The following is a 13,160-nucleotide window of genomic DNA, read 5'->3' as shown; positions in this document are numbered from 1 at the left end:
CAAATATCGTTGTAGTTATTATGTATATTTTATCTAAATTAGATTTTACAATTTTCTTTATAAATAAAATAATATCTTTAGATTTTAAAGTCTTCTTTTTTTCAGTTCTAAAATGCAATAAGTGTAGTAAGTCTTAAACTTTATAAAATTGACCAATCATAGTCGAATATTCTTCTTGCAATCGATTGTGATTAATAAATTTCTTAAGATTTAAGACTTACTACACTTGCTTCTATTATGTTTCGGAATTTACATACTGTAAAATGGGATTCGGCTTAAAATCGGGATAACTTTGATACAAATTTTGACAAAGTTTAGACAACACATGTCAAAATCTACATAAGAGCGTTTTAGGCCCGATTTCACAATATATGGTTACCTAAAGATTAAAGGTAACCAAGAAATTCATGAATGAATTTCATTGATGAATCTGTTGGAGTAACCTTTAATCTTTAGGTAACTATATATGGCCCGGTTATTCCATCTTTTGGTAAATTTTACTTGTTGGGTAAGTAGCAAGATTCTCCAATTACATTGCGCGGATTGCCAGATTTACCTAGCAGATAAAATTTAACCAAAAGGTGGAACAACCGGCTCTATATATTGTAAAAATAGGCCTTAAAAACGTTCTGATTTCGAATGTACGTGCTGTCTATAGATATTTTTCAAAATTTGAACAAAATGTCTCGACTAAGCTAAAGTTATCATTTTACAGTACATTCTTTCATATTTTTATTATTTACATTATTTTGTATATAATTTATTTTACATTATGTGTAACACATTACCGCAAGAATTACATTATAAAATTAAATATAACAAAATATACAACAAGAATACATGCAAAATTTATTTGTGATGTAGAATTACACACAAAACATTCGGCATGCGTATATAATACAATTTTGTCGTGATGCAATGTAAAACATGTGAATATAATTATTGACAAATGACTATTACGTAACGATTCTTATTAAGCAGCAATTGCAAAGTTTAGTCTGCTTAGTGCTGCTCGTTTAATTTACACAGCAACCAAAAAGATTATTAATAAATATGTTATACATATTTTTCAATTAAAAAAAATGTCAATTATTGACATATTTTTTCATCCTTGTTTAATATTTAATGACAAAAAGGATAAAATGATACTTGCGAGCATTGCGAACGTTAGGTAAAACGCAATCTTATTTTTAGTATTACCGTTATTATACTAAAATATAAAATATAATTTAAAATTTATCTGATATGCGTATCTGAAGACACTTTTCAAGTATCTGTACCTAGATACATTTTTTAAAAGTATCTTACCCATCACTGCATATAAGTTTCCTTACCAATTAATGAATCGCGATGCCGGCTATATCCGGAGCCGATCTGTTCCGTGTCCGTCGCGTCATGCAAATGAAATATGAATGCGTCAAGATGGCGGAAGGATGTCGCGAGATACGACTTCGTTTTCGGCGCGCCTACTTCACGCGATTAACTTCACGCGCCAAAAAACTTGAACGCTACGCGTCTATTCTTAAGTCCGATCTACACGCAGATTGCGAGTCGCAAGTCGCAAATTTGTTGCGTCAGCCAATCCGATGCGTTAATTTTAAAAGTAATATGCTTCGAGATTTTTGCATTCTGTGTCTTATGTAGATCGGCTTTAACATCGAGTTTATGCATTCTCCACGTAATAATAAATATCATACTCGCACTTTTTATGACAGAATGTATATTAATAACAGAATGTATATTAATCTTATAACTTATATTTATAACTATTAAATGTACTAATATAACTAAACTCATATCTACTTACTATTATCTCTAGAACTATTAGATAACTATACAATCTTATAACTATTAGATCTTATATATTTATGAAATATGATCGTCGCTTTATCGGTTATTTGCACGATATATTTTTAATTGAATGAATTTTAAGAAATATGTATTTTAACCAATATCAATGTGCAAATACTAAATTTATACAATATCTATATATACCTATATATTATAATAATTATAATAACTAGACGTCGTTATATGTAAGGAATAAATGTGGAGCTATAATGTAGGTCATTTAATTTTTCGGATTTATGTACGTATTTACATCTTATGTTTTCAATTTAATATTAACTTTTCACAAATTATAAATTTTTAAATAAAAATTAAAATTTTACATTTTCTCACTTCTACTTTTATTGTTTTGAATATTAATTACCTAAAGTTTTTTTGGAAACGCAACAAGAACTCTTTATAAAACAACGAGGATGTTTGCAAATTAATTATACCTATATTTAATTATATTAATTATCATATTCGAATTTCTTTTATTAAAGTAAGAAAGCTATGAATTGATTATTTGCTAATTATTATTAATATTGTAAGCTTACCAAATTATAAATTCTTTTAATTTAAATTACAATTAAAACTGTCACAAGTAATGCATCGCTCGATAAATGCAAAAGATAACAAAACGACAATAGAAAATCATAAATAATAGAAGTTGTTTGTTTGTAAATGATATGTCTTTCTCATAGCAACCGGTGTCTAAATTATATACGTTTAAATTTCCGCAATTAATAACCTCCATTTTATAAATTAATTGATTTTAATACTATACAACCAATGAAATGCTTTTCAAATCTAGGGTACCATCTAGGAAACTGTTGCGATTTTTCACAAGGTATGCAGGAATTAATCAATCGTCAAATGAGCTTACACAGTTCTTTTGCTAAAATGGTACTTTTTCATTTTACATATTATTAATATATTTGTTAATGAAATTGGATTTCATTATTTGCAATCAAAAGTAATCGAATGAAATAATCTTCTGTGTTGCAGATTATTCTGGAATAAAGGTGGAAGAAATAAAAAAGATATATCAGAATGTGCAAAGTCGACAAACTTCGAACCATATCAGCTGGATCCTTGTATGATAGATCCGAGCAAACCACAACCAATTATTGTGATCATAGGAGCTGGCATGGCTGGATTATCGGCGGCACATCGATTGGTTCAGTGTGGCCTCCGTAATTTTACGGTTTTAGAAGCCACAGATAGGTGAAAAATTAAAAAATTAATTTTAATAAACCCCTTATTGTAAGAATAATACACTGGTGTATGGCATATCCTAACATTAATTAAATTAAATTAGAGCGTTAGGACATTATATTATCTTAATAACTCTTACAATATCTTGAAATAACATATTATAGCTAAAAGTTTAGCTGTGTTATTTTGATACGTTTTGTCATTTTGTTAGTCCTGATCTATAAAAATATAATAGATTTATATCGTCGTTTTTAATTTTGCTTTTATATAAACTATAATTAATGCATTTCTGATTCCAGACCGGGTGGACGGATCCACTCTTGCTGGTTGGGCGACGTGGTGACGGAAATGGGTGCCACATGGATCGAGGGTGGTAGCGTGGCAAACCCAGTGTTCACTCTAGCGGCACAGGAAGGTTTACTGAAGACACCGCTCTTCAGGCCGGATCCGAGTCATGGACTTTTCTGTACCAGCGATGGTAGAGCGATTGATTTCCCAGTCAGCATCGCAGCGTATTATACCTTCCGGCAAATCGAGCAACAGGCGGCGGCTCTCTTTTCTCTTGGCTGCGGTCGTGCTCACGGTACGTTGCTGAATTTTATGGGTGTCAGAATTCAACAGGAGCTCCACAATTTTCCGGAGGAGCAACGGTACAGTTGCCCAGGTCAACTTCAAAGTCATATTGGCAGCGATGTAAAGGGTTTGCTTGGGTGACCATGAGATAAGTAGGAGTTTCTTATTGATTAGAAATATACGATTTTTTATTTATGTTTTTTAGGATATAATATTTAGAAAATATTATGTAGATTTAAATACTTGAACAAAAAGATACGACTATACGTACAAATAATTATTTATTTATGAACGGTGAAAAATGTAAAATATATATATTTAAAAAACATAAATGTAATGTATATTTATATATAAATAATTAAAGAAGAGAATATTTTATATAACTGGACGCTACTTTTTAAATTCAATTTGGTTCGCAAAAGTAAAACCATTACATCGTTGCAACTAATTACGACTCAATTACGTTCATTGCTTATAATCAGAAATATGGATGATTTGTGATTCGCAGATATGATGCCGCTAGGGTGATGTACGGCATGACAAATTGCATGAAATGTCGATGCGGAGATGACCTTTCGCTTGTCTCAGCTGATCAATTCGGCAGCTACATCGAGATCCCTGGTGGAAATATCAGAATACCCTTGGGATATGTCGGGGTGCTAGCCCCATTGCTTCGAGATCTACCTAATTCTTGCGTCAGGTACAAAAGCGTGTCTAATCTTTTACTTCATCGATCATTACTTTTTTTAAGAAATCAAATTAAACTACGATATTAATTTTTCATTACTCCAGGACATCTTATAAACAGGCTAAATGTATATAAATGCTTTATACACATTATTGTATTTAACGTAAATTATTGTTTCATAATTTTAAAAAATTTTTACATTTATCAATTTATTTTTAATAAAGACGATTCTAATATAGGATTAAGAAAGAATTACACGAGTTATGAACTTTGAATTTTATGAATACAGACTATGTCATAAATTTACGATTACACAAAATATAAATTAAAAGATAAACTTATATAAGGCTATAATTTTACAGAAAAATTTTTTAAGGCTCGGTCTAAACGAATGACCGCGTATATTTAAAAACACTTTTTTTTCTCTATTTAATCGAGTAGTTTTAAACTTTAACTACTTTAATTGTTTGTTAAATGCTGTTTACAAATAATCATTTAATTTCGGTATTTTCCTTATTTATTTTCCTAATTTAAGGTATTGTAAACCAGTTAATTGCATTCGGTGGGGTGCAGTGAGTGACGCGTGTCCACGAGCTGTCGTGAAGTGCAACGACGGCGAAGAAATTCCTGCTGATTATGTGATCGTAACCGTTTCACTTGGTGTCCTAAAAAATCAGCACACGAATTTGTTCTTACCGGGATTACCTGCTGAAAAAGTCGAGGCAATCAGAAGACTCGGGTATGGACACGTTAACAAAATCTTCCTGGAATATGCGAGACCGTTCTGGGTTTGGCGAGAGGGTGCCATCAAGTTGGCTTGGTCCGCTGAAGAACTAGCAGATAGATGTGATTGGGTGAAAGGTTGTCACTTATAATATTATGATGTAAAATATAACTACTATGATGCAAAAAAAAAACCAAGTCAACGAAAGTGCTCACATTTAGGTGTGTCAAATGTGGAAGAATTGCCCAATTCTCAACATGTGTTGTGCGCTTGGGTATGTGGACGTGAAGCGATGGACATGGAACTGTGTCCTGACGAAGAGGTGGCAGAGTCGATGACGACGGTTCTACGTCAGTTTACTGGCGACCCGACGTTACCTTACCCGGCCAACATTCTCAGGAGCAAGTGGTGCATGGACCAATACTTTGTTGGAGCCTATAGTTACATGGCGATGGACAGCACTGTTGGTCATCAATGTGATCTGGCTAGTCCATTACCAGGTATTTCCAACTTTCGTTCGCGAATATTCAAGTAATAAGATGACGTTTTAATAACGTACTATTATCGTAAGAGATGTCATTAAGATGCCACTTTTGCTACTTGAATATTTTACCTGGATATATAACTGAAATATCTTTCTGGAGCTTCACTCTGAATTTTGAATATTCAGAGATGCTACACATTGATGGCTTATAAATATGTATATAGCCCTCAATTTAGTATAAAAATAAAAAACGTCAGATAACTATTAACAGTTAGCTTGATCAGTTTTTACATCAGACATTATTACAATTCCGTTCATGACAGCTTCAGTATTTTTTCAACATATGTCATGATTTCTAGACTCTCGCGAAGAGATACCTCCCATACTTTTATTCGCGGGCGAAGCTACTGTACCTGGGCATTACAGCACAGTGCATGGTGCAAGGCTCAGCGGTATTCGTGAGGCGGAAAGAATAATTCAGTTAACAAAACGGTACCATGGTCCCCCCAAAAAAGTGCTCGTTAAATCGTGATCGCGGCTATATGTATAAAGAAAATGGTGTGCGATTTCTGTTATGTAACATATATATATATATTGCAACAATATCGAATAGTATATTATTGTAATATATAATATTTTGTATATTTTATAAATTTTGTATAATTTTTCGTACAGATGATAATAAATTGTCTTTGACCATATAAATGGCCTTATTCGCTAAGAGGAAAGATATATAAAATAATAAATAGAATAGTAAATATTAATTTAATACTGCATTATTGTAGTTCTACTATAGATACGTTTAAATATTTTCTGACTAGAAATTGAAATCGCTGTTAAAAATAAACTTTAAGAATAATTCTAATTAACTCGATTTCTGCATGTCGTCTCAAAATATGTGTTTCTTTTTGCGCAACCACTTTGTGGCACGCAATGCATAATAACGCGAATCGATCGAAAAGTATAATTACATATATAATTTCAATTCTCCGCTAGTCAAGTTGGACTTTGAAGGTACAGTTGATATTTTGATTGTAAATTCTGATAAATTTAAATTTATAAAATTAAAATACATAAAATACATTTGGACTTATATGGTAGTAAAACATTTTACAGTATGCAAGAATTTTCTCAAATTTTTTTCTCTTCTGCTAAAAAAAATTGATTTTGCAACCATAACTATAGCTCGCAATCTTTGTGGCAAGCAATTGACACATAATAACGCGATCGATTAAAAAGTAATTATTATATATTTTAATAATCAAAGTCCAGAATAATATAAAAATCTACATTAAAGCTCAAAGATCTAAGTTGCTGACGGAAGATGCAAAATTTCACATGGTCCATATGAAAGTTAATTATATTGAACATTAATTGTATTAATTATATCTTACACGATAAGAACATTATCTGACAAGTAAATTCAGTGTCATTCTTCTAGTTCATGTAGACTTTTAATTAACTGGAGCTCCGTTAAAGACCTGTCCTGAATTCGTCCTGAAATGCATGAATGTGTAAAACCGAGAATGTGGGATACTTGATAATATCTCGGATACATTCCCTAGAATGGGGCTGCGCCGATGAACGTCAATGCCCGTACCCGTCTAACATGCGCATAGTTTGTGACGTACGGACAGTGTTTCTGTGCCGCATATGTTTACGCTCGTTCCTCCCAAGACAGACCCGGCAAAATGGACGATATAGCATTGCGGGCGTCTGATCATGTTTTAGAGGTGATATTCTCGTATCTGGACCTACACACGCTAAGAAACTGCTCACTGGTGTGCAAACGGTGGTACCGGTTTCTCAACGACGAGAACAATGATGTGTGGCGGATGCACTGCATAAGAAAGCTTGCCCAAGAGGCCCTCAGCTCCGACTTGTTGTCGTCTGTGCCTACGTACAAGTCGAAACTGCGTGCGTTCTATCATGCGTGGAATCCGAACGATTGCTCGCGGAACATTTACATAAAACCCAACGGATTTACCTTGCACAGGTTGGTGTGCGACGTTGTTCCTCCCACGCTCGTCACGCTCGTCGAAAACGAAGACTCCGTACTTTTAACACAGATATATTTCGAGAGCAATCTTGACCGGTTATAATGTTGTTTTCTGTTGTAAAACCAGCTGTCAATTGATGTAGCAGACAAGGCTACAGAGAAAGAGATTCACGACTTTTTTTGTAGGACTATGTAGTTGGAGGATGTTTTTTTTTTAGATGCTTGAAGGAGCTATAGTTGAACTATAATAATAATTAATTATTAATTACTAACTTATAATTGATGTCTAAGAGAATGTACATAAACAATGGAATTTCTTAAGCAATTAGTGAAAATTATGATGATATAGTAGAAGCATGAAGTAATCTGATAAATACAATATCCAAAATGTCTCGCATCAGTTACCATATCATTGCAGAAATCCAGTAGCCCAGAGTACAGATGCGTGTAGAGGCAAGATAGGCTTTCGACATGGGCGTCACGCTTGGGAAGTAATCTGGGAAGGACCATTAGGAACAGTAGCAGTAATAGGAATAGCCACTAAAGAAGCACCCTTGTTGTGTCATGGATACGTAGCGTTGCTCGGCTCTGATGAACATTCCTGGGGTTGGAACCTTGTCGACAATCATTTGCTACATAATGGAGATCCACAAGGAAATTATCCTTTACTCAACAATGCTCCAAAATATCAGGTAATTAAGTTTATCATGAATTGTATTTGATTATAACCGAATCACTTTGTATATATATTTTTTATTTTTACATTTATTCACAGATATTTGTTGTGACTTATTTAAAAATGTTTCTAACATTTAATAATTTTCATTTACAGGTTGGGGAAAGGATTAGAGTAATTTTGGATTGTGATGATAATACCTTATCTTTCGAGAAGAATTACGAATTTCTGGGTGTAGCTTTTAGAGGTAAGAGACATTTTATCTATATTTCTTTACATTTTTATGTTATTACTATCTATTATCATTATTAGTATCTGAAGCTTAAAACAATTATATATCGTTTTTTTTCTGCTTTTCAAGTCATTCCTTGAAATACTAAAACGAGAATGTATTTTACGAATCACTTTGATAAACAGGGTTACCAGATAAAAGATTATATCCATCTGTATCTGCGGTTTATGGAAATACAGAAGTATCTATGGTATATTTAGGACCACCTTTGGATGGCTAACACATTACATTAAAAAAGAAAACATATCCTCAAAAAGCTCGTTTGAGGCTGTACAATGCATTTTTAATGCCAAGTTCTCTGCAGTATACTAATATTATCTACGTTTAAGTAGAGAAAGCACACGATAACAAACTGTATAATATTTACAGAGAATGTGTGCCTGTAGATTACTTGGTCAATATTGTAAATAATAGACATTTTATTTTACTTAATGGCGAAATTTACAATGAATTTAGTTTGATCAATTAAATCAGTCACTTGATTGATACAATTGCACGTTATACATGGAAGTTTTAAGTGATATTCAAATAATTATGTATGTGTATAATAATATAAAATTCATTTTATTGATTTTTTTTAGATATACAAAATTATGAGAATCTACACATACACACGTATATACATATGTTATAGATTATAAATTTGTCACATACTTAATGCTTCCATGTAATAGTATTTTTATTTCTATTGTTTAATTTTATTTAATTGTATAAAGATAAAAATGTGTGTAATATATTATATATTTATTTATAATTTTATTTTTAAAAAATATTTATTTAAAAAAGAATTCCATTTTAATGTCTTTAAACAATTGTATAATATTTAAATAATATTTAAGTACTTTTTGATTTGATTGCGTTTGTTTCTTTGTATTGTATGCAATAATCTCAGGATACTCGTTACAATATTATTTTTTATTACTAGAATTAATGAACTCATTACATTCTTCCTGATGCGTTCAGATTCTCATCCGAGTGCTTTCCAGGTATCATGTTATCTATTGTTTAATATTCGATGAGCAACAAAGATAAAATGACACTTCGGATGAAAATCTAAACACAGCCCTGAATGCTCATATTTTTAATATACATAATTTATTAACTTATGTCATAAATAATGCAGCCAAAGGAAAAATAATAAGAAAATCTTGTGTTTTTTGTAAATCTTAATGTATACGATTTGCTTGTTTCTTGTGATTTAGTGTAATTATATTATATGTAGAAATTAAGAATGCGATAAATTATATTTTATTCATATTATAATCAAACAAAAAATGGTTTTTAAAAACGATTCTTGACATAATAGTATACAGGGTGTCTCACTTCAAGTGTTCATTGAGTATAGCTACATTATTTTTTGTACAAGATTAAATCACGAAAATAATTACATAGTATAATAAAATCAAATAGTTAATGTCTTTTTCGAGGCCTCATTCAATAGGCATTCGTCCTAAATAAATAACTAAATTTTACATTTTTGTTTCTGAAATAATAAATAGGGATCCACGCATATTCAACACATAATTTCTTTGGGAAAGAAATGCAAAAAAAAAAGAAGAAAATATTCAACAAAGCATTGCCTAATGCAATGTATTTTTCCTCATATTTTTAAACATCTATTTAACATCTTACATCAAAGTGATTTGATTTAGATTCTAAGTCGCCATAGATTCTATGTTGCTATATACTGAAACCTAATATCATTTTAATATTTTGTGTATATGTTGTATAAATTTTTATGCCACTATTGTGGATGAATGAATAGCACAAAAGAGACATTTTCTGCATAAAATTTTAAAAGTTGTCCTTTTTATTTATTATCTAGTGACTTTTTATGTTGAGATAAAAGATTGTATATTACAATCTATATTATATAAATAATGCTGTTTTTAATATAAAATTGAATACTGATGATTAGAGTGAACTAGGTGTGAACACTAAGATTATTTATAATGTATATATTTATTATAATATTTGCGTTTGCTGTATGAAGTGTTCGTGAATTAGTTTTTCTAAACTTTTGTACAGAATCGTGTACATAGTGATTATAAATATTTGGGAAATAAACTTTATTTCGTATGTATCTATTGATTCTATTCATCTAATTTATCAGCCTTTACTTATATTTCATAAGCATTTTATTGCATTTTAATTGCATTTTAATCTACTGTTATGGATTACATAAATCTTATATAAATAAAAAATTATAGCTATAGACTTAGAATTCTTTATTCATACTTTACCCAAAACCTTACAATATTTTCACAACTCGAATGCTAATGACAGTGTAACAATGTTACACATATGTATATCTATTTCAGATATCTTAGTACCTGAATATTAACTCGTAGACTTGAGAGATTATTATGTGATATACTAAATGAAAGGCCTTTTTTATACCTACTGATACTAAATGTTGAAAAATTGTCCTCTTTTTTCAATTTTTTTTAATTGTTTAAATGAAAAGAAAAATTTTCAAATATAAAGTTTACAAATTTCCGCAGTGTGAATGTGTTGTTTAATCTTATCTTATTAAATAGACGCAGTTGTGTTTAGTGAAAGTAATACTGTACAGTGCAAAGAAACATAATTACAACAGTACTAATATTCTCACTGTGCAAATTTGTATACAGTCAGTTAGAACCAATGTTGGATATTTACGTGTGTAATATAAATTGTTAATCTAAATCAAATGATAAAAAGCAGTGTCACATTATTCGTTTATCTAGTTTATACATATATTGTCCTATCAGTATCCTTTTATTTATTATAAAATTATTTATTTTTATTCTTTTACATAAATTTTAGATCTTAAATTTAGATATTAATATAAGTCTGACGCTATTTAAATATTTATCAACAATACAGTACAGTATTAAAAATAAAATCATTTTAATGTAATTTAAAAAATGAGATTAACTGAAAAATTATTTTAATTTTTTTTCTTTTACTTATACCTCTAAAAACGAATTTATTCTTTTATTTTTAATTCTTTACAACGTAAGAATTTTTTTTTATGAATGTCGATTTAAACAATCGTTCAAAGAACAATGCTGAGATACTATGTATATAAATGTTTTGCATATTTTAGTTTATATATATTTCATATTATATATAGACTGTGCGTAAATAGCCAACATTGATGTAATGAAGCCTTCATACCGTTTCTTTTTTCAATCTTTTCCTAATTAAATTTAATTGAAAAAGTTGTTAGTGAATCATTTAACATTGTATTTAACATCATATGTCCTACGAAATGTATTAAATTATATTTTTAAGATGGATATTCAATCGAAAATATTCCATTAAAATAAAATTTCGCTAATTTTTAGGGTTTTTTGTATATCATGCAGAGATTTTATTTGAATACAATTGATTCGCCATGAAACGCAATGTGCAATATGAGTACTCGCCAGAATATAATTCCACATACTTAACATTATCGATATTATTTACAAGTTCTACGTTAAAAATAAGAAATAATGTATCTTTTTGTACAGAATATATGTATAAAGGCAACGCGAAGTAATGTACAAAATTGTGAACAATTCACTGGCAACGCATTTTGCATATAAGCCAAGTATTTATAAATATCATATAAATGAGGCTGAAACTGACGAGAAATTCATTCACGATTAATTGCAAGAACACAATCTAAATCATATAACAATAATAACAAATGGACTCAATATTTCTAATTTAAAAATAAAAATGCCATGTGCAAGTAGTATAGATAGTATAGACGCTGCATATATACTTGCATATTGTCAATCTTTTATATACATAGTGCCCCGAAATTCATAAATCAAAAATACATCATAAGAATTTTCGAAAAAATAAATTATAAGAGTATTTGTAATTTGCCATTTCGAATAATTTATGAGACATTTAATTTTTGAGACATAAATATTAAAAAACTTAATCAGTTATAGCTTATCATTAAACAACCATTAAACTTTTAATCTATAATTTAGTCTATATAGTTTAATATATAATTAACCTGCTTTTAACTTTTATGTCTTAACAACTACTTTATGAAATTGCAAATGGCAAAAATTATAATTTTTTTTTCGAGAACTTTTTTTGCTGTAATGTATATATAAAATTATTCTTCACATACACATTATCCATACAGATAACGAAACTGCAAACTTATTTCATCTCTCTCTCTCTCTCTCTCTCTCTCTCTCTCTCTCTCTTTCTCTTTCTCTCGCGTATTAGGAAAATATAATTTGACTCTTAAAATAATATTGCAATTGATATATGAAATTTATTAGAAACTCACTTAAGTAAAAGATTACACAATCACATTTTTTTACCTCTAAATAATATTAATAACTTACAATATTAACGCAATTATCACATTAGCGATTCTATGAAAATACTTCATCTAACAAATCAAATTAAAATCTTTAATATGGAATGCTCGAATATATCTACTACACTATTTTGCTAGTTTCTTTGTTTTAATTTTTGTTATATTGTCTTTTTTGACATAATTGCAACGCAAACTATAAAATATATGAAATATATCTCGATAAATTAGAAAAAATTCCTCTACATAAATAGTTAATTAATAATCTAGTTAGGCATATCTTACAATATCGTATGTCATGTCAGAAATATAAACACACACATATATACATATATATACATATATACATATATATATGTGTATA

At 29.8% G+C, this 13,160-nt stretch overlaps 2 protein-coding genes across 3 annotated transcripts; both read left to right on the top strand.

Annotated features, from left to right (window-relative positions):
- The first annotated feature begins 2,524 nt into the window (after positions 1 to 2,524).
- Positions 2,525 to 6,098, top strand: LOC108754100 (spermine oxidase). 2 transcript variants are annotated; one of them, XM_018496152.1, is made up of 7 exons: positions 2,525 to 2,677; positions 2,836 to 3,054; positions 3,345 to 3,695; positions 4,127 to 4,318; positions 4,842 to 5,167; positions 5,252 to 5,530; positions 5,874 to 6,098. In XM_018496152.1, the coding sequence occupies exons 1-7, from the start codon at positions 2,625 to 2,627 to the stop codon at positions 6,044 to 6,046; spliced, it is 1,593 nt and encodes a 530-aa protein (XP_018351654.1). In that variant the 5' UTR covers positions 2,525 to 2,624; the 3' UTR covers positions 6,047 to 6,098. The 2 variants fall into 2 exon arrangements, with proteins under 2 accessions (XP_018351654.1, XP_018351655.1); XM_018496153.1 differs by having other exon boundaries at positions 2,525 to 2,733.
- Positions 6,099 to 7,138: 1,040 nt separating this feature from the next.
- Positions 7,139 to 8,914, top strand: LOC108754109 (F-box/SPRY domain-containing protein 1). The gene is made up of 4 exons (XM_018496171.1): positions 7,139 to 7,510; positions 7,932 to 8,205; positions 8,346 to 8,436; positions 8,607 to 8,914. Exons 1-4 carry the CDS (start codon positions 7,206 to 7,208, stop codon positions 8,699 to 8,701), a joined length of 765 nt encoding a protein of 254 aa, XP_018351673.1. The 5' UTR covers positions 7,139 to 7,205; the 3' UTR covers positions 8,702 to 8,914.
- Positions 8,915 to 13,160: the final 4,246 nt, after the last annotated feature.

This window comes from Trachymyrmex septentrionalis, unplaced genomic scaffold (genome assembly GCF_001594115.1).
Source record: "Trachymyrmex septentrionalis isolate Tsep2-gDNA-1 unplaced genomic scaffold, Tsep1.0 scaffold76, whole genome shotgun sequence".
NCBI classification, from domain to species: Eukaryota; Metazoa; Arthropoda; class Insecta; order Hymenoptera; family Formicidae; genus Trachymyrmex; species Trachymyrmex septentrionalis.
Note: the sequence above shows the minus strand (reverse complement) of the source record. Positions and strands in the feature narration are given on the sequence as shown.